Source organism: Elephas maximus, chromosome 2, assembly GCF_024166365.1.
Source record: "Elephas maximus indicus isolate mEleMax1 chromosome 2, mEleMax1 primary haplotype, whole genome shotgun sequence".
Classification (NCBI taxonomy): Eukaryota; Metazoa; Chordata; class Mammalia; order Proboscidea; family Elephantidae; genus Elephas; species Elephas maximus.
Window position 1 is genome coordinate 102,665,459 of NC_064820.1, and position 26,852 is coordinate 102,692,310.

Genomic DNA, 26,852 nt, shown 5'->3' on the forward strand with positions numbered 1-26,852 from the left:
AAATTCAGGTGGAATATACTCAAGGTCATATTTTGGCTCTCAGGCACTTGTTCTAATTTTCTTCAATTTCAGCTTGAACTTACATATGAGCAATTGATGGTCTGACCCAAAGTTGGCCCCTGGCCTTGTTCTGACTGATGATATTGAGCTTTTCCATCGTCTCTTCCCACAAATGTAGTCGATTTGATTCCTGTGTATTCCATCTGGCAAGTTCCATATGTATAGTCACCATTTATGTTGCTGAAAAAAGGTATTTGCAATGAAGAAATCATTGGTTTTGCAAAATTCTATCATGGGATCTCCAGCATCATTTCTACCACCAAGGCCATATCTTTCAACTACTGGTACTTCTTGTTTCCAACTTTTGCTTTCTAATCTCCAGTAATTATCATGCATCCTGACTGCATGTTGCCTCAATTTCAGACTGCATAAGTTGGTAAAAATCTTCAATTTCTTCATCTTTGGCTTTAGCGGTTAGTGCATAAATTTGAATAATAGTCGTATTAAGTGGTCTTCCTTGTAGGCATGTGGATCTTATCCTATCACTGACGGCATTGTACTTCAGGATAGATTCATCCTGAAGTACAATGCTTGTTAGAATAGTAGGTAAAATAAAAGTACCTTTTGAAGGTGAGCTTCAACTAGGGGTTTGAGAGGACCTTTCCTATGTGTTTAATACAGCAGCAAAGCATGGACTGCAGAGTCAGACTGTTCAGGCTTGGATACTGGCTCCATTATTGTAAGGTAGAAGACCTTGAATAAGGTACTCAATCCCTCTGAGCCTCAGTTTCATAATCTATAAAGTGGAGATAATATTAATACATCTCTCATAGTGTTATTACAAAGGTTCAATTTGATAAACTGCTTAAAGTGCTGGCCACAATGGCTGTTTTATGTTAAGTGCTCAAAGATATTAGTTATAATAATTTATAAAATACATGAGTAATTACAGGCATGGTGGTATCGCTTTTCACTGCTCAGTGACATTTTCTTCTTACTTTCTGGTTTTCAGCTTCTAGAACTGTGCTGTCCAACATAATAGCCATTAGCTACATGTGACTGTTGAGCACTTGAAATGTAGCTAGTCCAATTTGAGATGTGTTATGAAGGCACAACACGCAGTGGATTTCAAAGATGTCATATAAAAAAATGTAATTTATCTCATTAATAAATTTTATATTGATTACATATTACAATATTATTTTAGATATATTGGGTTAAATAAAATATATTACTTGAATTAATCTCACTTGTTTCTACTTTTCTTAATGTGGCTACTAAAATATTGTAAATTACATATGAAGCTTGCATTATATTTCTTTAGGATAGGGGTTTTAGAAAGATGACATCACTAAATTACAAAGAAGCAATGGGTTACTACATTTATGTATTTGCGTAGCAGGAGTGCATCTCCTTCCTTTACCCTCCAACCACAGTTTCTGTTGACCTTCGCTGAGCACCTAAAGCCTTGCCATTCACACACACTGATTCGTGAGCAACCATCCAACACGAGGGTAATAATGACATTTGTGGTCAACTTCTGGTCATCTTCTGGCACTGTCCAATGTGCTCTGGTTGCAGATTGTCTAGTAGATAGCAAACAACCAACAAGAAAGAAACCAATTTCTTATTTCTTTAATTCCCTTAACAGTGATGCTTGATATAAAATTGGAGATGAAGAGAAAAATTTCATATGGCAGATACGACTGTCATCAAACTCAGTACACATTCCCACCTTCTTCTGTGCTAATAAAAGTCCCAGTTTTAAGACTGCAATGTGACCAGGTCAAAAAAAAAAAAAGTTAGAAGAGGTGGCCACATGGCATAGTTTCAACTCATGAAATATGGACAGCAATGTCATGGTGAGTCTTTTAGAAAAGCTGTGTTCTTAATTTTTAAAAGGAGGGGGGGACAAACCCAGCTAGTACACACATTCTATTCTATCTGAAGAATAGATAGTGATGTGCAATGTGGATTTTAGATGCTATGCTTAAAGGTGGAAGGAAAACCTTGGGACCATGAGGCCCAAAAGTCAATCACACACTAAGGGCAGTTGGTCAGGAAAGTAGAAGGAACCTGGGCACTTGATGACCTCCTTGATTGTGTGAGTCCTGATTATCAGGACTTCTTGTTATGTAAGCCAATCAAGCATACTTGTTTAAGCCACTATCTTAGAGTTTCTATTACACACAGTTAAACACAATTCTAGCTTATACTTGTGGTCTTCAGGAAATGCTAATGTTCACAATCTGGCCTTAAAATCTCCTGTCCCTAGGGCATTCTCACTTTCACAAAAATATGTCACCATTAGCCCTGTTGTTGTTAGGTGCCGTCTAATCGGTTCTAACTCATAGAAACTCTGTGTACAACAGAAGGAAACCATGCCCTGTCCTGCACCAACCTCACAATTGTTGCTATGTTTGAGCATATTGTTGTAGTCACTGTGTTGATCTATCTCGTAGAGAGTCTTTCTGTTTTTTGCTGACGTTCTACTTTACCAAGCATGATATTCTTCTCCAAGGACTGATCCCTTCTGATAACATTTCCAAAATATGTGAGAAGAAATCTCACCATCCTTGCTTCCAAGAAGCACTCTGGCTGCGCTTCTTCTAAGACAGACTTTAAAATCACCTTTCCTGATTTTAAACCATGCAGTATATCTCCTTGTTTTGTTCAAATGACTCTTGGTCTGTTTACAAGTTCCCCCTGAACACAATTAACTTTTCTGGAATTCCCATTCTCCATTAGGCCTAACCACAATAATTATTGAAAGAATGATAGCCCTAATCACAATAATTTTAATGGCAATGAGTGGGAACTATTTGGCTTTGGCTTTCTATGATCCAGCACATTAAAAAGATATATACTGGTTGAGGCGGAGCCAAGATGGCGGACTAGGCAGATGCTACCTTGGATCCCTCTTACAACAAAGACTCGGAAAAACAAGTGAATCGATCACATACATAACAATCTACGAACCCTGAACAACAAACACAGATTTAGAGATGGAGAACGAACTAATACGGGGAAGCAGCGATTGTTTCCAGAGCCTGGAGCCAGCGTACCAGTCAGATAGGGCAGAAGCACAGAGAGCTGCTCCACCCCCCTGAACTAAACCCGGGAGGGGGACCAGCCGGTTCCACGGGCGGCGTGGGACGCAGCCGGTAGGAGAAGTCCCTGGGAGGCAGTGACTGGTCTTGGAGCAGAAAGAGCAGCGTCCCAGCCGGGGAACCGTCCTGCAGGGATTTGGACTGGACGCAGGTACGGCATAAACACGGAGAGTTGCTCCACCCCCCTGAACTAACCCCGGGAAGGGGCCCAGCCGGGTCGAGTGGGCGGCGTGGGACGCAGCCGGTAGGAGAAGTCCCCGGGAGGCAGTGACTGGTATTGGAGCAGGGAGAACAGCGTCCCAGCCGGGACACTCGGTCACGGCACAAGCACGGGGAGCTGCTCCACCCACCTGAACTAACCCTGGGAGGAGGCCCAACTGGTTCTCGGAGGCGGCACGGCCACGCGGCTGGAGGGATGAGAAGTCCCCGGGAGGCAGTGACTGATTTTGGAGTCGAGAGTGCATCGTCCCAGTAGGGGAGCCTTGACGCTGGGCGTGGGGCTGGAAGCGGAGGATCTGACCGTGACTCCAGCGGGCCAGACCCCCCGGGGGCACTCTCCACACAGCCAGCACACATAGGCGACGCGCCCCGCGGGAATCTCAGATATAATAGTCATTCCAAGAAAGACAAGCAACTCTGGCTATATTCTGAGGTGCTACTCTCCTATCTCCCTGTTCCCTCCCCCACCCTCCCCAGGCGGCTTCATTAACATCTGAATAGCCTGAGCCAGAGGGAGAACTCTGATAGGGATCTGACTGCAGTTTTTTTTTAGCGGATTTTCTGGAAAAACTAGTTTCCCAGTGATGGCTCGGAGACAACAATCCATATCAAACCACTTAAAGAAGCAGACCATGACAGCTTCTCCAACCCCCCAAACAAAAGAATCAAAATCTTTCCCAAATGAAGATACAATCTTGGAATTATCAGATACAGAATATAAAAAACTAATTTACAGAATGCTTAATGATACCACAAATGAAATTAGGATAACTGCAGAAAAAGCCAAGGAACACACCGATAAAACTGTTGAAGAACTCAAAAAGATTATTCAAGAACATAGTGGAAAAATTAATAAGTTGCAAGAATCCATAGAGAGACAACATGTAGAAATCCAAAAGATTAACAATAAAATAACAGAATTAGACAACGCAATAGGAAGTCAGAGGAGCAGACTCGAGCAATTAGAATGTAGACTGGGACATCTGGAGGACCAGGGAATCAACACCAACATAGCTGAAAAAAAATCAGATAAAAGAATTAAAAAAAATGAAGAAACCCTAAGAATTATGTGGGGCTCTATCAAGAAGGATAACCTGCGGGTGATTGGAGTCCCAGAACAGGGAGGGGGGACAGAAAACACAGAGAAAATAGTTGAAGAACTCCTGACAGAAAACTTCCCTGACATCTTGAAAGACGAAAGGATATCTATCCAAGATGCTCATCGAACCCCATTTAAGATTGATACAAAAAGAAAAACACCAAGACATATTATCATCAAACTCACCAAAACCAAAGATAAACAGAAAATTTTAAAAGCGGCCAGGGAGAAAAGAAAGGTTTCCTTCAAGGGAGAATCAATAAGAATATGTTCTGACTACTCAGCAGAAACCATGCAGGCAAGAAGGGAATGGGACGACATATACAGAACACTGAAGGAGAAAAACGGCCAGCCAAGGATCATATATCCAGCAAAACTCTCTCTGAAATATGAAGGCGAAATTAAGATATTTACAGACAAACACAAGTTTAGAGAATTTGCAAAAACCAAACCAAAGCTACAGGAAATACTAAAGGATATTGTTCGGTCAGAGAACCAATAATATCAGATATCAGCACAACACAAGGTCACAAAACAGAACGTCCTGATATCAACTCAAATAGGGAAATCACAAAAACAAACAAATTAACATTAATTAAAAAAAAATACACATAACAGGGAATCATGGAAGTCAATAGGTAAAAGATCACAATAATCAAAAAGAGGGACTAAATACAGGAGGCATTGAACTGCCATATGGAGAGTGATACAAGGCGATATAGAACAATACAAGTTAGGTTTTTACTTAGAAAAATAGGGGTAAATAATAAGGTAACCACAAAAAGGTATAACAACTCTATAACTCAAGATAAAAACCGAGAAAAACGTAACGACTCAACTAACATAAAGTCAAGCACTATGAAAATGACGATCTCACAATTTACTAAGAAAAACGCCTCAGCACAAAAAAGTATGTGGAAAAATGAAATTGTCAACAACACACATAAAAAGGCATCAAAATGACAGCACTAAAAACTTATTTATCTATAATTACCCTGAATGTAAATGGACTAAATGCACCAATAAAGAGACAGAGAGTCACAGACTGGATAAAGAAACACGATCCATCTATATGCTGCCTACAAGAGACACACCTTAGACTTAGAGACACAAACAAACTAAAACTCAAAGGATGGAAAAAAGTATATCAAGCAAACAATAAGCAAAAAAGAAGAGGAGTAGCAATATTAATTTCTGACAAAATAGACTTTAGACTTAAATCCACCACAAAGGATAAAGAAGGACACTATATAATGATAAAAGGGACAATTGATCAGGAAGACATAACCATATTAAATATTTATGCACCCAATGACAGGGCTGCAAGATACATAAATCAAATTTTAACAGAATTGAAAAGCAAGATAGATACCTCCACAATTATAGTAGGAGACTTCAACACACCACTTTCGGAGAAGGACAGGACATCCAGTAAGAAGCTCAGCAGAGACACGGAAGATCTAATTACAACAATCAACCAACTTGACCTCATTGACTTATACAGAACTCTCCACCCAACTGCTGCAAAATATACTTTTTTTTCTAGCGCACATGGAACATTCTCTAGAATAGACCACATATTAGGTCATAAAACAAACCTTTGCAGAGTCCAAAACATCGAAATATTACAAAGCATCTTCTCAGATCACAAGGCAATAAAACTAGAGATCAATAACAGAAAAACGAGGGAAAAGAAATCAAATACTTGGAAAATGAACAACACCCTCCTGAAAAAAGACTGGGTTATAGAAGACATCAAGGAGGGAATAAGGAAATTCATAGAAAGCAACGAGAATGAAAATACTTCCTACCAAAACCTCTGGGACACAGCAAAAGCAGTGCTCAGAGGCCAATTTATATCGATAAATGCACACATACAAAAATAAGAAAGAGCCAAAATCAGAGAACTGTCCCTACAACTTGAAGAAATAGAAAGTGAGCAACAAAAGAATCCATCAGGCACCAGAAGAAAACAAATAATAAAAATTAGAGCTGAACTAAATGAATTAGAGAACAGAAAAACAATTGAAAGAATTAACAAAGCCAAAAGCTGGTTCTTTGAAAAAATTAACAAAATTGATAAACCATTGGCTAGACTGACTAAAGAAATACAGGAAAGGAAACAAATAACCCGAATAAGAAACGAGAAGGACCACATCACAACAGAACCAAATGAAATTAAAAGAATCATTTCAGATTATTATGAAAAATTGTACTCTAACAAATTTGAAAACCTAGAAGAAATGGATGAATTCCTGGATAAACACTACCTACCTAAACTAACACATTCAGAAGTAGAACAACTAAATAGACCCATAACAAAAAAAGAGATTGAAACGGTAATCAAAAAACTCCCAACAAAAAAAAGCCCTGGCCCGGATGGCTTCACTGCAGAGTTCTACCAAACTTTCAGAGAAGAGTTAACACCACTACTACTAAAGGTATTCCAAAGCATAGAAAATGACGGAATACTACCCAACTCATTCTATGAAGCCACCATCTCCCTGATACCAAAACCAGGTAAAGACATTACAAAAAAAGAAAATTATAGACCTATATCCCTCATGAACATTGATGCAAAAATCCTCAACAAAATTCTAGCCAATAGAATCCAACAACACATCAAAAAAATAATTCACCCTGATCAAGTGGGATTTATACCAGGTATGCAAGGCTGGTTTAATATCAGAAAAACCATTAATGTAATCCATCACATAAATAAAACAAAAGACAAAAACCACATGATCTTATCAATTGATGCAGAAAAGGCATTTGACAAAGTCCAACACCCATTTATGATAAAAACTCTTACCAAAATAGGAATTGAAGGAAAATTCCTCAACATAATAAAGGGCATCTATGCAAAGCCAACAGCCAATATCACTCTAAATGGAGAGAACCTGAAAGCATTTCCCTTAGAACGGGAACCAGACAAGGATGCCCTTTATCACCGCTCTTATTCAACATCGTGTTGGAAGTCTTAGCCAGGGCAATTAGGCTAGACAAAGAAATAAAAGGTATCCGGATTGGCAAGGAAGAAGTAAAGTTATCACTATTTGCAGATGACATGATTATATACACAGAAAACCCTAAGGAATCCTCCAGAAAACTACTGAAACTAATAGAAGAGTTTGGCAGAGTCTCAGGTTATAAAATAAACATATAAAAATCACTTGGATTCCTCTACATCAACAAAAAGAACACCGAAGAGGAAATCACCAAATCAATACCATTCACAGTAGCCCCCAAGAAGATAAGATACTTAGGAATAAATCTTACCAAGGATGTAAAAGACCTATACAAAGAAAACTACAAAGCTCTACTACAGGAAATTCAAAAGGACATACTTAAGTGGAAAAACATACCCTGCTCATGGATAGGAAGACTTAACATAGTAAAAATGTCTATTCTACCAAAAGCCATCTATACATTTAACGCACTTCCGATCCAAATTCCAATGTCATATTTTAAGGGGATAGAGAAACAAATCACCAATTTCATATGGAAGGGAAAGAAGCCCCGGATAAGCAAAGCACTACTGAAAAAGAAGAAGAAAGTGGGAGGCCTCACCTTACCCGACTTCAGAACCTATTATACAGCCACAGTAGTCAAAACAGCCTGGTATTGGTACAATAACAGACACATAGACCAATGGAACAGAATTGAGAACCCAGACATAGATCCATCCACGTATGAGCAGCTGATATTTGACAAAGGACCAGTGTCAATTAACTGGGGAAAAGATAGCCTTTTTAACAAATGGTGCTGGCATAACTGGATATCCATTTGCAAAAAAATGAAACAGGACCCATACCTCACACCATGCACAAAAACTAACTCCAAGTGGATCGAAGACCTAAACATAAAGACTAAAACGATAAAGATCATGGAAGAAAAAATTGGGACAACCCTAGGAGCCCTAATACAAGGTATAAACAGAATACAAAACATTACCAAAAATGATGAAGAGAAACCAGATAACTGGGAGCTCCTAAAAATCAAACACCTATGCTCATCTAAAGACTTCTCCAAAAGAGTAAAAAGACCACCTACAGATTGGGAAAGAATTTTCAGCTATGACATCTCCGACCAGCGCCTGATCTCTAAAATCTACATGATTCTGTCAAAACTCAACCACAAAAAGACAAACAACCCAATCAAGAAGTGGGCAAAGGATATGAACACACATTTCACTAAAGAAGATATTCAGGCAGCCAACAGATACATGAGAAAATGCTCTCGATCATTAGCCATTAGAGAAATGCAAATTAAAACTACGATGAGATTCCATCTCACACCAGCAAGGCTGGCATTAATCCAAAAAACACAAAATAATAAATGTTGGAGAGGCTGCGGAGAGATTGGAACTCTCATACACTGCTGGTGGGAATGTAAAATGGTACAACCACTTTGGAAATCCATCTGGCGTTATCTTAAACAGTTAGAAATAGAACTACCATACAACCCAGAAATCCCACTCCTAGGAATATACCCTAGAGATACAAGAGCCTTCATACAAACAGATATATGCACACCCATGTTTATTGCAGCTCTGTTTACAATAGCAAAAAGTTGGAAGCAACCAAGGTGTCCATCAACAGATGAATGGGTAAATAAATGGTGGTATATTCACACAATGGAATACTACGCATCGATAAAGAACAGTGATGAATCTCTGAAACATTTCATAACATGGAGGAACCTGGAAGGCATTATGCTGAGCGAAATGAGTCAGAGGCAAAAGGACAAATATTGTATAAGACCACTATTATAAGATCTTGAGAAATAGTAAACCTGAGAAGAACACATACTTTTGTGGTTACGAGGAGGGGAGGGAGGGAGGGTGGGAGAGGGTTTTTTATTGATTAATCAGTAGATAAGAACTGCTTTAGGTGAAGGGAAAGACAACACTCAATACATGGAAGGTCAGCTCAATTGGACTGGACCAAAAGCAAAGAAGTTGCCGGGATAAAATGAATGGTTCAAAGGTCTGCGGAGCAAGCGCGGGGGTCTGGGGAACATGGTTTGCGGGGACTTCTAAGTCAATTGGCAAAATAATTCTATTATGAAATCATTCTGCATCCCACTTTGAAATGTGGCGTCTGGGGTCTTAAATGCTAACAAGCGGCCATCTAAGATGCAGCAATTGGTCTCAACCCACCTGGAGCAAAGGAAAATGAAGAACACCAAGGCCACAGGACAACTAAGAGCCCAAGAGACAGAAAGAGCCACATGAACCAGAGACCTACATCATCCTGAGACCAGAAGAACTAGTTGGTGCCCGGCCACAATCGATGACTGCCCTGACAGGGAGCACAGCAGAGGACCCCTGAGGGAGCAGGAGATCAGTGGGATACAGACCCCAAATTCTCATAAAAAGACCAAACTTAATGGTCTGACTGAGACTGGAGGAATCCCGGTGGCCATGCTCCCCAGACCTTCTGTTGACACAGGACAGGAACCATCCCCGAAGACAACTCATCAGAAATGAAAGGGACTGGTCAGCGGGTGGGAGAGAGACGCTGATGAAGAGTGAGCTAATTATATCAGGTGGACACTTGAGAATGTGTTGGCAACTCTTGTCTGGAGGGGGGATGGGAGGATAGAGAGAGAGAGAAGCCGGCAAAATTGTCAAGAAAGGAGAGACTGAAAGGGCTGACTCAAGAGGGGGAGAGTAAGTGGGAGTAGGGAGTGAGATGTATGTAAACTTATATGTGACAGACTGATTGGATTTGTAAATGTTCACTTGAAGCTTAATAAAAGTTATTAAAAAAAAAGATATATACCATATATATGTATATCTACCTAGCTATATAAGGAGCCCTGGTGGCACAAGGGTTAAGCGCTCAGCTACTAACCAAAAGGTAAGTGGTTTGAACCCACCTAGCAGCTCCATGGGAGAAAGACACGGCAATCTGCTCCCGTGAAGATTACAGCCTAGAAAACCCAATAGGGTAGTCTACTCTGTCACATGGACTTGTTGTGAGTTGAAATCGACTCCATAGCACCTAACAACAACAACCTAGGTATATAAATGTATATAGATATTTGCTTGAGGGCAGGGGCTTTGTCTGTCTTAGTCATCATTTTATTCCCAGTTACTAATGAAGTCAAATTCTCTTTTCTTCTTAAGGCTGACTTCTCCTTCTAGTGATATTCATAAAATATTTTGCCATCTTTCAGAGGCGGCATTTTGAAAGCATCATAGTCTACATTGTAGGATATCTGGATTTAATTCTAGTTCTGCCAAATAAAAAGTTGTGTAACATTGTACAAGCTGCTTAACCTTTCTAGATATCAGTTTCTAGGTTTGAAAAATGACGGGGTTGAATTGATCAGGGATTTTCAACTTGATTGGTAGTAGAATCATTTCTTTAAATGAAAGCTCGTGAAGAAGCTCAATGTATTAAACAGATGAGACTGAGGAGAGAAAGCCCAAAGTCCCTCCCACTGGGCCATTCTCCCCACTATCACCATCTCCCCCAACCCAGGGGCCCCAAGGCACCTCCTCACAACCCCAGGGACCCATCAGAGCATAGTATGAAAACCATTCTACAAGTTCATATCTACGGTATTTTTCCAGTTGTAATATTTAATGACTATTACAGAATACATGATTATAAGGGATTCTGAGTCAAAGAATGTCTGAAAAGCTGGCCAGATTAATGCCCCTGTAGTCATGTAGCAGTTAATTGCTTCACCACTAACCGAAAGGTTGGCAGTTTGAATCTATCAGCCACTCAGAGGGAGAAAGATGAGGCAATCTGTTCCTGTAAAGATTTACAGCTTTGGAAACCCTATGAGGCAGTTCCACTCTGTCCTTATAAGGTCACTATGAGTTGGAATTAACTTGATGGCAATGGGTTTGGCTTTAGTCATGAATCCAAAGACTGAATCTGTTTGACTAAAACCATTCATTTTTTTTTTTTAGCCTAATACCTATTATCATTTCACAGACAGAGCAGATGCTATGTGTAATTGCAGTAGTGTCAAATCAGTGTGTCTTAAAGTGTATTCTGTATACTAGTGCACAAAGGTTTTTAAATAAAACTTCTAAAATGGAGTGTTGTAAAACTGTGATTGCATTTACTTTCACAAGTTTTGCTTTTTCAAATTTTATTTTAAAAATATATATGTGATATCCAATCTCAGAATAATTAATATTAGAGATTTATTTAAGCACCATGGAAGTTTTGTAATTTTACTTCCCATTCATAAGATAATAAGAAGTCACCAAGAAATTTAATAGCCTTCCAGGCAAATTTAAAATAAACTTCTAACTTGGTTGCCCAATATAATGCAATATTGTCATGCTCACATATACAAAATAGGTCCTGGTGTGAGGTCAGAAATCCACTTTCAGAAGTGACCTATGTTTGGGAGATAATATAACCAAATGCCTTTGCCCATGGGCTTATGAGCCACTTTCCTCATCTATAAAATTAGAAGAACACTGTTAGACATTAATATGTTAATACACAGTGTGAATCACCAGGAGAAGGGTATTGTATGCAACGTTTTCCAAATTTATTTGACCACAGAATTGTATTGTGGTGGCTTATCTTGCTGGAAGGAGCCTTAGCGGTGCACTGGTTAAGCGCTCCACCGCTAACTGAAAGGTTGGCAGTTTGAACCCACCGGACGCTCTGTGGGAGAAAGATGTGGCAGTCTGCTTCTGTAAATTTACAGCCTTGGAAACCCTACGGGGCAGTTCTACTCTGTCCTATATGGTCGCTACGAGTTGGAATCGACTTGACGGTAACGGGTTTGGGTTTGGGTATCTTGCTGGACTAGATAGATTCTCTGACATAACCAATTTCACATTTTTACAGATATAGGAATTTAGATTGTTTCTAGATTAGTGTTTTCTATACAGGGATATATGAAGGCATAAGTCTTGGGAAGAAGGCTTCTAATATTTTCCTTCATGAATCCCCTTCTTCCCACTCCCACCAATTTGGCTTTAGAATTTACCATACAGCATATAGAGCAATTCCTCCTTGGGAAACATAAAAAATTCATGACACAAGATCAAGGGATAAGTCTGATTGACTTTATAGGTGAAATTTAAACCAAGGTTCTATAAGTGCTTTAAATTCTACTTAATTTCTCATAGGGGAGAAAGAACAGACATGACAATATGAGTTCTGGTTTCTGGATTCTCCAGCTCATTCTTGTAATATCCTTGGTACTGTTTCCTTTTCCTGATTAGGGGTCATTCTTTCCTTCCTGTCATTCCAAACACCCAGAGAAGTCAGCTAGAAGACAGACTAAACAACCAGGAGCGTACCATAGCCTTCCTCCTAGAACAAGCCTTCCGCATCAAGGAAGACATCTCTGCCTGTCTTCAGGGAACCCACGGCTTTCAAAAAGAGGAGTCACTTGCCAGGAAGCTTCTGGAAAGTCACATCCAGACCATCACCAGCATAGTCAAAAAACTCAACCAAAACATTGAGGTACTTCTCTATTTTTCTTATGTTGGCATCATTGCTTGACAAAGATGATCAACCACCAATTTAATTTTCAACCACAGAAATGTGTAGCTATGGTTTAAGTTTAAATGATTAGAATTTAATTGTCCCAGAGGAAAATGGTTCAATTTTCCAACTGCTCATTTATGCCAAAAGAACATTTATTGTATATCTATTTTGTGACAGCAAAACAACTGTTTAACGTTGTGCCAGACATTGTGCTATGGTTCTTATTCGACTCTAAATATCCAAGATTCTATCAACGTAATCATTTCAATAAGAGGTTTTCTTGACTTGGCAATGCTGGTTCAGGTGGCCCATGATAATCTGACCCCTGCAATCTCTCCGACCTCATCTCCCACCCTTCTCTATTTTGCTCTGGCCACACTGGCCTCCTGGTTATTTCTAGAATATACCAAGCATGCTCTGGCTCAGGGCCTTTGCACTTGATATTGCCTCTGGCTGGAATTATCCTCCCCTAGTTATTCCTTTTTTTTTTTTTTTTTTTAGTTATTCCTATAAACTATTTTTCATTTCCTTCAGGTCTCTGCTCAAATATCACCCAATTGGAGAGCATTTTTTTGAGACTCTATAAAATATTTTGGGTACATGTTCTTTACCAGCTACATGTTTTTCAAATATTTAACTCCAGTCTCTAATTTTCTTCTTATTCTCTTAAAAAAAAAAAAAAAGAAAGAAAGAAAGAAACTATTTTTAACTCAAAAAAAGAGAATTTTATTATGGCATTGCTTTTGTGTTTTTTCCCCAGTTTTTAAGAGTAATACCTGATCATTGTAGTAACTTTCAAAGTTAAGGAGAAAACTTTAAAACTTGGGGAGAAAAAAACTTCTTACAACCCCAGCATCAAATGGCAATCTCTACAAATACCCTGTCTTCCCGACATTCCATTTAGGAGACTGAGACTACATTTGTAAGCACAATCTTTAATATAAAATTTTCATATCTCATTAAAAGCCCTGTCCATGGTACATGTACCACAATTTGCTCATTTATTTTCCTAATGTTGAAATATCTCTGTGCCTAAATATTTGTCTGCATTTGGATCTTTTCCATAGTATACGTTCTTAGAAGTGGAATTACAAGGGTACAAACACTTTAAAAGCACTTGATGCAGTTTGCCAAATGGATTTCCAGAAAGTTTATACTAATTTACATTTCCACTAGCATTATATGAGAGTGCTTTTTTCACTGTGCCTATTAAGAAGCCCTGGTGGCACAGTGGTTAAGCACTCAGCTACTAACCCAACAGCCACTCCGTGGGAGAAAGATGTGGCAGTCGGCTTCTGTAAAGATTTACAACCTTGTAAACATTATAGGGTCCCTATGAGTTGGAATCTACTCATCAGCAATGGGTTTTATTTTGTTTTTGGTTTATACCAGCACTGAGGTTTACTGTTGTTTTAATCTTTGCTAATTTGATAGACCCCCTCCCCATGTTTTTGTCAGTTTGTCTTACTGTGGGAACTTGTATGTTGCTGTGATACTGGAAGCTATGCCAGCAGTATTCAAATACCAGTAGGGTCACACATGGTGGACAGGCTTCAGCTGAGCTTCCAGACAAAGACAAACTAGGAAGAAAGGACTGGCAGTCTACTTCTGAAAAGATTAAGCCAGTGAAAACCTTAAGAAAAGCAGCAGAACATTGTTTGATATAGTACCAGATGATGAGCCCTCCAGGTTGGAAGGCACTCAAAAGATGACTGGGGAAGAGCTGCCTCCTCAAAGTAGAGCCGACCTTAATGACACGGATGGAGTAAAGTTTTCAGAACCTTCATTTGCTGATGTGGCATGACTCAAAATGAGAAGAAACAGCTGCAAAGATCCATTAATAATCAGAACACGGAATGTACAAAGTATGAATCTAAGAAGATTGGAAATCATCAAAAATGAAATGGAACTCATAAACATCAATATCATAGGCATTAGTAAGCTGAAATGGGCTGGTATTGACCATTCTGAATCAGACAATCATATGGTCTACTATGCTGGGAACGACAACTTGAAGAGGAAAGCAAAGAACCGTTTAAGATCTATTCTGAAAAACAATGCTATCAATGATAGGATAATATCCATCCTCCTACAAGGAAGATCAAGGATCAGTTGATACTACTATTATTCAAATTTACAACCAACCACCAAGGCCAAAGATGAAGAAATTGAAGATTTTTAAAACTTCTGCAGTCTGAAATTGATCAAACATGCAATCAAGATGCATTGATAATTACTGATGATTGGAATGAGAAAGTTGGAAACAAAGAAGGATTGGTAGTTGGAAAATTTGGCATTGGTGATATAAACAATGCCAGAGATCCCACGACAGTATTTCACAAGACCAAAGACTTCCTCGATGCAAATACCTTTTTCAACAACTTAAACAGCTACTGTACCCATGGACCTCATCAGATGGAATACATGGGAACTAAATCGACTACGTCTGTGGAAAGAGACAATGGAAAAGCTCATATCATCAGTCAGAACAAAGCCAAGGGCCAACTTCAGGACACACTATCAATTGCTCATATGCAAGTTCAAGTAGAAACTGAAGAAAACTAGGACAAGTCCACAAGAGCCAAAGTACGAACTTGAGCATATCCCACCTGCATTTAGAGACCATCTCAAGAATAGATTTGACATATTGAGCACTAATGACTGAAGACCAGACAAGTTGTGGAATGACATCGAAGACACCACATATGAAGAAAGGAAGAGGTCATTAAAAAGACAGGAGAGAAAGAAAAGATTAAAATGGATGTAAGAAGAGATTCTGAAACTTGCTGTTAAATGTCAAGTAGCTAGAGTGAAAGGAAGAAATGATGAAGTAAAAGAGCTGGACGTAAAATTTCAAAGGACAGCTAGAGAAAACAAACCAAATTATTATAATGACATGAGCAAAGACATGGTGATACAAAACCAAAAGGGAAGGACATGCTCAGCATTTCTCAAGCTGAAAGAACTAAAGAAAAAATTCAAGCCTCAAGTTGCAATATTGAAGGGTTCTAAGGGGAAAATATTAAACGATGCAGGAAGCATCAAAAAAAGATGGAAGGAATTCAGGGAACTGGTCGATATTCAACCATTTCAGGAGGTAGGATATGATCAGGAACTGATGGCACTGAAGGAAGAAGTCCAAGCTTCACTGAAGGCACAGGCAAACAACAAGTTTCCAGGAATTGGCAGAATACCAATTGAGATGTTTCAACAAAAGGATGCAGTGCTGGAAGGGCTCACTTGTCCATGCCAAGAAATATGAAAGACAGCTACCTAGCCAACTGACTGGAAAAAACCCATTTTTTGCCTATTCCCAAGAAAGGTGGTCCAACTGAATGTGAAAATTGTCAAACAATATCATTAATATCACATACAAGTAAAACTTTACTGGAAATCATTAAAAAATGGTTGTAGCAGCATATCGACAGGGAACTGCCAGAAATTCAAGCTGGATTCAGAAGAGGACATGGAACAACGGCTATCATTTTTATGTCAGATGGGTCCTGGCTGAAAGCAGAGAATACCAGAAAGATGTTTAAAAAAAATTTTTTTTTTTTTTTTTTTTATTGGTGTTCTATTGACTATGCCAAGGAATTCCACTGTGTGGATCGTAAAAAATTATGGATAACATTGCAAAGAATAGGAATTCCAGAACACTTAATTGTGCTCATGAGGAACCTGTACATAGATCAAGAGGCACTCATTCGAACAAAATGAGGGGATAGTACATGGTTTAAAGTCAGGAAAGATGTGCGTCAGGGTTATATCCTTTCACTATATTCATTCAATCTGTATGCTAAGCAAATAATCTGAGAAGCTAGACTGTATGAAGAAGAATGTGGCATCAGAATTGGAGGAAGACTAACAATCTGTGTTAGGCAGATGACACAATCTGCTGGCTGAAAGTGAAGAAGATTTGAAGCACTTACTGATGAAGATCAAAGACCACAGCCCTCAATATGGATTATACCTCAAGATAAAGAAAACAAAAATTCTCACAGCTGGACCAATAAGCCTCATGATAAATGGAAAAAAGATTGAAGCTGTCAAGGATTTCATTTTACTTGGGTCCACAATGAACACCCATGGAAGCAATAGTCAAGAAATCAAAAGACACATTGCATCGGGAAAAAGAGCTGCAAGAGACCTCTTTAAAGTGCTGAAAAGCAAAGATGTCACCTTAAGACTAAGGTTTGCCTGTCTCAAACTACGGTATTTTCAATCACCTCATATGCATGCAAAAGCTAGAAGATGAATAAGGAAGACTGAAGAAGAATTGACGCCTTTGAATTGTGATGTTGGTGAAGAATATTGAACATACCATGAACTGCCAAAAGAATGAACAAACTTGTGTTGGAAGAAGTACAATCAGAATGCTTCTTAGAAGCAAAGATAGCAAGACTTTGTCTCACATACTTTGGACATGTTATCAGGAGGTATCAGTCCCTGGAGACCGACATCATGCTTGGTAAAGTAGAGGGTCAGTGAAAATGAGGAAGACTCCCATCAAGATGGATTGACACAGTAGCTGCAATAATGGGCTCAAGCAAAACAATGATTGTGAAGATGGCGCAGGACTGGGCAGTGTTTCATTCTATTGTACATATAGGGTTGCTATGAGTCAGAACTGACTCCATGGCACCTAACAACAACAATTCGATAGAGAGAAATGAGACTTTCCACCATAAAATTTTTCATTTCCACTGTCAATAATCTGTTCATGTCTTTTGCCAATTTATCTCTCGGGTTTTAGTGGCTTTTAATTCTTATTGATTGATGAGCTTTTTTACATATTAAGGATAGCAACCATTGGTTTGTAAATGTTTAACAATCAGCTATCCAGAGAAAAAGGAAACCTGGTTTATAGTATTTGCCATTTCCATGGTGTAAATACCCCTACTATAACTGAGCAGGAAGATGGGAAGGGATATCGCAATCAGTTCTTAAAGCAGATGCGTGCTGGTTCTGCCACACTACTGAAAGCCTTGGTAAAAACATTGCCTATAAATATTTTTCTTGTTTTTTATTTGTATTTTAATTGCATTTATAATGTTTTTGCAAGATTTTTATAAAGTTTTGTTTTGCGATTTTTCTCATTAGAAAATTCTTCATTTAGAGATGAAGTCATCTCTGTTATATTTTATTTTTAGGGATTAGTTTTTTATTTTATTTTATATTATTAGTTTTTTTTTTTTTTAATATATTTTTTCGAACTTTTATTTTCATGTATGATACGAGGTAATGATATAATTCCTTGTTTTATGAGGAGTAAGTAATCAGAGATCCCAACATGATTTGTGAAGTTCTTCTCTCATTGATTTGTGAGTCTCTTGTATTAAAAAAATTTTTTTTTATTGTGTAGTATATTTCTTCCTCACATTTACCACAGTCCTTGTTACATTACATGGATCTATTTGGGTGCATACCAGCACTACACTGATTTACTTTATCTTTGTTTCATAAAACATTTTAATATCTAGTAGGGCAACTTCCCTTTTAACATTATTCTCTAAAAAAAAATCTCTAGCTAGTGTTTTTGACACATTAATGACTTCATTTTTAAGGCTTTATCTGCCTTTAGGTTGTCTCAATCTGCCAGTTTACAAATGGGAAAGATTCTTAATATGGTCTTTGAAATTTCTATAACTCACTTGCTATAAAAATCCTTCTATTTGTAGGAAAATTCATAAACATAAGTTTAAACATAGTTCAGGTCTTGGTCAAATATAATAACTAAACTAGAACATTTCCTTAAATCACAAATTTTTTTGTATTTTCCAAAGTTCTATGCTCTCACTGACTTCAGAGTAAATCCAAATGATTTTTGTATAAATTATTCCTAATTCCTCTTTTCATACTACAATAAAATTTGTTTGAATGTCAAGTAAGACATAAATTTTCTTTTCAGACAAACAGAATTATTTCAGTTTTCAAATAAATACTTATATATGGTACCAAAAAAAATGTAAACCACTGTTCTCAGGACCACCAACCTGGTGGTATAGGAAAGTCAGTTTGATTTCCAGAATACCAAGACGTAATAAATAGTTAAAATACACCAGGACAAAATCTGAACATTCTCAAGCCATAAATCTCTCATGTTCTCTAAGAAATCTGCAACAATAAACTTCTTCTACAACCAGATGAGAAACAATTTGATCCGAATTGGACTGTGTTCAATATGATAGCTTCACTGTGGTTCAGATTCAATCCATAAAGGGCCTTGCCTAATGCCATATTAAAAATCACTTTTTCTAAACTTACCACCAGTTGTGGAATAGTTCTTTGTGCAAAGCTTTTAAAACATTGATCCCCAAATGGCAACCCATAGCCATATCAGACCAATAAGTACATTTTGTTTGATCCATATAGTATTTATAAAAGATCTCTAATAATATATCAATATTTAAAAATTGGGAGATTTCACATAAAATCTGGATTTCTGACTTCTGTAGAAATATCATTTCTACCTGGCAACAATAGGCTAGAGGGCACCATTCCCACCCCCTACCCCCTATATCTCTCAGACAGGACTATCTTACTCATCTACATTCTCAACCTAACAACAAGCATTGGATTGTTTCTCCTTATGTGTGATGGGAAATTAATGAGAATTTTAACTCAAAATTATAGGTCTTAGAAGAACAAATAAGAGTTCGAGACCAGGCGGCCACAGGAACTAATTTTGCAGTACAGGAGCTAAACACCAAACACCTACAAGGAGTTGGAGATCTTCGAGGAAGAGTAGCCAGGTGAGAAGAAGTTTACTAACTAGCATTTAGCAGTCAGTTCTTCGCCACTGTATTCTCATTCCCGAATAAGTTCAATATTGTGAAAAACAAGATACTGTCTTTTTACATTAAGCTAAACTGATGTGATAGTGGTTGAGAAAGTGTATCATCGGACTTTGAGTCTCATGCTGCCTGTGATATCCAAGATTTCACATAAAAGCCTCTTTATGCAAAATGTCCACTTTGGTTCCACCCAGAAATCACCAGAATATCTTCTTTACTACCCTCAATTGCCCACATGCCAACACCCATACACAGACGCACCCTCATAAAAACCCCCAGCTATGTCAAATTCCAAAGATTAAGCATTAAAAACAAACAAAATTATTTAAAAAGAGAATTACTACCAAATGGATAAGGTTTTGAATAACAAAATAATTAAAGGTATACAGCTCACCAAAAATCTGTAGGCATTGACAATGGCAGGACCACTCTGGCAGACACATCAAAGATGGCTTGTGAATGGCTGATTATGGACATATTTCCATCTCTGCATCTTCTGCCAGTACCTCTCTCTTCCCTCCTGGAATACCCACACCTCCATCTTCTTAATCTGCTCTGAGGTATCAATGACCAAGTAAGAAGTAGATGACTGACACTTAAAACAAACCTCTCCTGGGGTATCCATTGGACTCAACCAAAATGTATTGAGCACTTACCACATGCCAGACAATGTGCTGGGCCTCAGAGATTCAGAGACATGGTCCTGGTCTCATATCTGTCCACAGTTTAGCTGAGAAAACAAGCTCTATCAATCCGCAATTAAGGTTTTTTTTATGATGAAAGCCGAGGTGCCCTGGAATATCTAAATAAGATTGGGACATAAGGAAGACTTTCCAGAGGAGGTGACAGAGGTTGACACTTGAGATAAGTTTTGAAGGATTTATAGTAGTTAGATAAGAAGGTGGGAAAGACACTTCACGTAACAGGAAAAATATGCACAGAAGAACTGAGGGATGAATTACTGTGATATATTCAAGGGCTTACCTGTGAGAAGAGTATTTTGGTTATGGTATTTCAGAGTTTTCATTTAAGAAGAGGTGGGTGATGAAGAGGTCCTGAGTTGGATTATACACACACACACACTCACATATATAATTATTTTATATATGTATAACTATATTTTTAAATATATAAAGTCACATATTTTTATATAATATTTGATACATACAAAAGAATTTTTATAATATTGGATACATTATGAAGCAAAATAATAAAACCAACCCCCACAAACCCACCACCCTACTTACATGTGCCATGTTTTTGCAAAAAAGCTAAGCACCAAATCTGTTTTGAATGAAACTTGCGGTTTGGTTCAATTTGGTGGTGTGCTAATAACGTTCTCAATGTCTGCTTCTTTCTGTAAACCACTTACAAACAGCATTTTGCTCTTGTAAATCTTATTTTACACACAAGACAAAATAACAAATAGATTTAAATGAAACTAAGAGGTGAATGGAATTATATCAAGGAGAAGATGTGCAGCTCCCTTTTTTCTGCTCCAGCTTCTTATTAACTTATTTCCTCTCAATCTGAAGTAGTGATTTCAGGAAAAAAGTTTCATTTTTCCTGAAATATCTCACTTCTAGGGGAAATTTCTGAAATCTCTTTAGTAATTTGAAACAGAATCTGCCTAAAAGCCATGAAACTTAAAGTCACCCTTCTTCTCCTGTTTCTTTTCCGTGTTTTTGCCAGACAAGTGCCTTAAGGACAACCTGAGGCAGATTAATTACTGTCTTCCAACCTATTTTGACCTTAATTCCAATTAGCATTTTGGCATAAGTGAAATTAAACTATTTTAACATAATTTTAGCAGTTTTCTGTTTCATAAACCAAGCTCAGTCATTGATAACTGCCATGAATTTCACACTTATTTCCCACCCCCAACACAGCAGTAGTTTAAACCAACTGCTTCCAATAAGATGAGATTCTCAAAGTTGCCCAGCCTGCATTTGACACCCTCACACCTATTTGACCGATTAGTCTCACATGTGAAAAGGGAAAAGGTGAGTATGCCAAGGGCACCCAAGAAACAAAACCAAACCCATGGCCATCAAGTGGATTCTGACTCATAGTGACCCTATAAAACAGAGTAGAACTGCCCCACGTGGTTTCCAAGGAGCAACTGGTGGATTTGAACTGCCAACTCTTTGTTTAGCAGCTGAACTCTTAACTCCTGCACCACCCGGGCTCTAAAGGGCACCAACAGGGGTCGATATAAACAACAACCTGCAGCAGTCACCAGAGGAGGTCACCAACTGAGCTACATTTGGCTCTTTGGAGCCTCAAGGTAGATCTCCATTTGGGAAAAAATATATATGAATTGTTTTGATATGTGATTAAAAGTAAAAAGCATGTTCTTGGAGGGAACAGCAAAGATATTACAGAGAGATTGTTAATTTCTGAAAATTTAAGGACTGCTGGTTAAAGCTAGAAGAATAAAGACATTTTTACTCGACTTTTCTCACTTGGAACACCTCAAAGCCAATGAAAAATAGAAGGAAAACAAACACTCTATCTTTAATATAACTAAAGAGTTGTCATAATTACTAACCGCAAACAGCAAATTTACCAACAAATATTGTGATGTTTGGACTGATACAGGCTTCGTTAGACCTTGAACAAAGTGATTTCCCCCAAATCAAGAGTCGTAATCCTGAAAGGCATTGTCTTAGTTATCTAGTGCTGCTATAAGAGAAATACCACATGTGGATGGCTTTAACAAACAGAAATTTATTCTCTCATAGTCTTTTTTTTTTTTTTTTTTTCATAGTCTAGGAGGCTAGAAGTCCAAAGTAAGGGCACTAGCTCCAGGGGGAGGCTTTCTTTCTCTGGATGCTCTAGGGGAAGGTCCTTGTCATCAATCTTCCCCTGGTCTCAAAGCGTCTCAATGCAGGGACCCCAGGTCCACAGGACAATCTCTACTCCAGGCACTTCTTTCTTGGTGATGTGAGTCCCCTTCCTCTCTGCTGGCTTCTCTCTTTTATATCTCAAAAGAGATTGACTCAAGATATAACCTAATCCTATAGATTGAGTCCTTCCACATTAACATGACTGCCTCTAATCCTGTCTCATTAACAGCACAGAGGTTGGGATTTACAACACATAGGATAATCAGATCACAAAATGGTGAAAAATGACACAATACTGGGAATCATGGCCTAGACAAGTTGACACACATTTTGGGGGGACACAATTTAATCCATAACAGGCACAGAAGAAACAGTTTAAAGAGTCACTGTGAGTCGAAATCTACTTGATGGCAACAGGTTATGAACCCTTTCTCAGGAAGCCGATAGCAAGGCCCAAGTGAGGCATCATACCATCTCAGCTGAACTCTAAAATACAGCCTCTTCTCAAAACGTAACATAGCTTCTGTATGTCCTGATTAGAACCACAAAAGAACATTTTGAAGTTTCAGACTGTTTTTCAAAATTAAGATAAGCTCCTCTTTCTAAACCAGTTTGAGCCTACTAAAACTTAAAAGTCACCCAAAGTTCTCATTAGCATAGTAAAGTTACCGCTCCAAGGTGGAGTTAGATTCCATTTTCTCTAAGAAAAGGTAGTGTAAACAACTCTACTGCACCTGCATGCCACAGCAGCCTTTGTAACCCCTGAAATTTGTATGAACTACCTTATTTGAAACCATATACAAGACTGAGCTTCCAACAGGTCAAGACATGGAATTTGAGAGCCCACCTCTCTGCTCCTTGCTCATGTACTTCCAGTAAAAAGCTCTTACTCTCTCCTCACCTACCATGGTGTGCTTTGATTGACTAAAAGCCAAACTGGGCAGGACCTGCTTCAGGTAACAAAGCCACTAGAGGGTATCCTCCACCAAACTAACAAACGAAGAATAGGGAAGGATAAAAAAATCCAGGAAACAGGAAATCCATTTTAACACTAAAGCAAAGGGATTTCCAAGAACGACAACAGAAAGAAATCCCAGATAGAAAGAGAATGAAAGTTTCCAGGAGAGAAGTCTCCAAGAAAGAAATTGAAATTGATAGACTAACTGATGTGAATGACCCCCAGAAAATTCTATTCAGAGGCTATTGGAGGTGTGGGAAGGTATAGCTACAAAGAAAACTAATCAGATTTTATGAAAAGATGCTTATTAACATCGGGAGAAATAAAAAGTAGGAAAGTAAAGAAAAATTGTATACTTCAAAACTCAGCTGTAAATAATATTTTCATTGGCATAATAATATAAACTGAATATGGATATAATAAAAAATTATAACATGACTACTTTGGGATGATGGTAGAGGGGAAACAAAAGACATGACAGTGTAAAAGAACTAAACCTTCATCTACCATAACAAAAAAAAAAAAAATTTTTTTTTTTGGTCTTTTTTTTTTTTAACGCCAGAAGAAACATCTAAATAACTCAAGATTTCTTCTAGGGAGAGGAACTGAAAGAAGTAGAGATAGGCAGGGCAAGGAACCAGTATAATTTTTGTTTTTTATTAACCTTTGGTTATTATTGACTTTTAAACCGCAGGCATGTTTTACTTTGATAAAACAAAAATTAATTTTAAAATTGAGAAATAAAAGATTTTCCTGAAAGGAGATTATAAAATAATGAAAGGAGATAGATAAACTGGAATTCCTCAGGGACCAAGTGAAAGAATATAACATATGATAGATAGATAGAGCGTGTCTTAGTTATCTAGCATTGCTATAACAGAAATACCACAAGTGGATGACTTTAACAAATTTTTTTTCTCACAGTTTAGGAGGCTTGAAGCCTGAATTCAGGGCTCTGGCTCTACAGGAAGTCATTCTTTCTCTGTCAGCTCTGGGGGAAGATCGGTGTCTCCTTCTTTTCCTTGGCTCCTTGGTGATCTTCTTGTGGCATTGCATCTATCTTACCCCCAACTGTACTTCCTTGCTTCCTTGCTTAATCTGCCTCTTTTATCCAGTAAAACCTGCAAATGCCAGAAGCTGTGTAAGGTGTGAATCTGTCACAGAAGGAAAATTTGAATATTTTCCACTAAAACAAACTATAGAAAAGTGGTAAGACTGTATCCTGTCAAAGGTGGAAAATTTTCGAGACCTGGGAAAAGAAGGCAGTCCCAATGAAGTCTGGCTCTCAAAGGTTTCATGATGAAATTGACTCAAGACACACCTACACTAATACTATCTCACAGCATAACAAAGAAAACCCTATTACCAAATGGGATTATAACCACAGGCATAGTAGGATTTACAACATATTTTTGGAGGGCACAATTTAATCCATAACAGATTTAAAAAAACCAAACCCATTGCCATTAATTCTGACTCATAGTGACCCTATAAGACAGAGTAGAACTACCCCATAGAGTTTCCAAGAAATGCCTGGTGGATTCAAACTGCAGACATTTTGGCTGCAGCCATAGCACTTAACCACTATGCCACCAGAGTTTCTGATAACAGATAAGACAGAGAGAGAGCCACCGTTGAGTTGACTCAGATTCAAGTACAGTACAATGGCCTTATGTACAACAGAATGAAATGTTGCCAGCCCTTCATCATCTTCACAATTACTGGCACGCTAGAGTCTGTGGTTGCGGCTTTTGTGCCAATCCATCTCACCGAGGGTCTCCCTCACCCTCATGGCCCTCTACTTCACCACACATGATGTTCTCCTCTAGTGACTGATCCCTCTAATGACGTACCCAAAGTCAGTGATTTGGACAATGTTCTGTTGTAATTCATAAGTTTTTCATTGGCTTCTGTCTTAGCCTAGAAGCTCCACTGAAACCTGTCACCATGGGTGACCCTGCTAGTATTTGAAATACTGATGGCATAGCTTCTAGCATCATAGCAACACAAAAGTCATTACAGTATGACAAACTGACAGATTGGTGTTGGGTATTGTCTTAGGCGAGGTTCTCTAAAGAAACAAAACCAGTAAAGAGTACACATATAGAAAGACAGACAGAGAGAGATTTATATCAAGGAAATGGCTGGTGTGGTTTTTAAGTCTGTGACACCCCAAGTCCATGGGCGGGAAAAAAGGATTGCCCTGATTCACATAGCCTGAGGGGCTGGCAAACCCAAGATCAGAAGGCTGGAAAGCAGGGCTGTTGCAGGCCGTGGAGATCAACAAATTTCAAGATCAGTAGGCAAGACTGCAGGTAAGCTGCTAACACAAGTCCCAAGAACTGGAGGTCAGACGAACAGGAGCCAGCTGCAGGACCTAGAAGAGGAAAAAGCCCCAGCAAGGCAAGCAGGAAGAGCTAGGTGGTAGACGGTGGAGAGATGAGGCTGAGCCCCCACAGGCCCTGGCCCCGCCGGTACCACAGCACATCCCATCATTGGGGTGATCATGTATCAAATCTCAACAGGGAAGTGATCACAGCATTACACAACTGCCAAAACACTGAGAATCATGGCCCAGCCAAGTTGACACAAAATCTTAACCATCATGGGTATATACATACATATATATATACACAGAAAGAGAATAGAAGATGTATATGGTAGACAAAGAAAACTCATCCAACATAGACCTAATAGGGGCTCCTATAGAAGAAATAAAAAAAATTCTTCAGAAAAAAAATTCATGGCTATAAGAGATAATAAGTTTCTTGAAACAGAGATTTGAATCTATTGATCAAAAGGGGCAACTGACCTTTGAAATAGTAATATAAAATAATTAAGCCAAGATATCCTCATTAAAGTTACTGAACATCAAGGATAAAAAGTCATTGGACAATCAGGCAAAAAAAGTAAATCAATAAAAGAGGAAAAAATTCAGAAAGCCTCAAATTCTCCACCTTAACCAGTGCCAGAAGAGTGGAGCAATGTCTATCAAGCTCTGAATGAAAGAAAAAGTGATCCAATAATGTCATCCCAACTGAGTTACTTTTCAAGTATATCAGAACATTCTCTAGCACTCTGTTCTTAGAAATTTCAACACTCTAGAGCCCTTCTTTTGAAATCTTTTGGATAACAAAATCTGATCATTCAAGAAATAAATCAAAATAAATATCTCAAAAAATAAATCGTGGTTTAAAAGGAATGTCAGTCAACATAAAATCTAAATACAGAACGAATATTAACCAACAGTGGGAATTCTAGTTACAAAACAAAATGTAAATGTCATAAAACTTGACATTTTAGTAGTAGTGGTATTAACTCTTCTCTGAAAGTTTGGTAGAAC

At 38.3% G+C, this 26,852-nt stretch overlaps 1 protein-coding gene across 1 annotated transcript in view; it reads left to right on the forward strand.

Annotated features, from left to right (window-relative positions):
• The window catches only part of FAM81B (family with sequence similarity 81 member B), a 122,147-nt gene that overhangs the window by 37,278 nt on the left and 58,017 nt on the right, over positions 1-26,852 (forward strand). The window contains exons 4-5 of the mRNA XM_049868031.1: positions 12,641-12,884; positions 19,542-19,660. Of these exons, the coding sequence (XP_049723988.1) occupies positions 12,641-12,884; positions 19,542-19,660 (363 nt within the window). The remainder of the gene's footprint in view (positions 1-12,640; positions 12,885-19,541; positions 19,661-26,852) is intronic.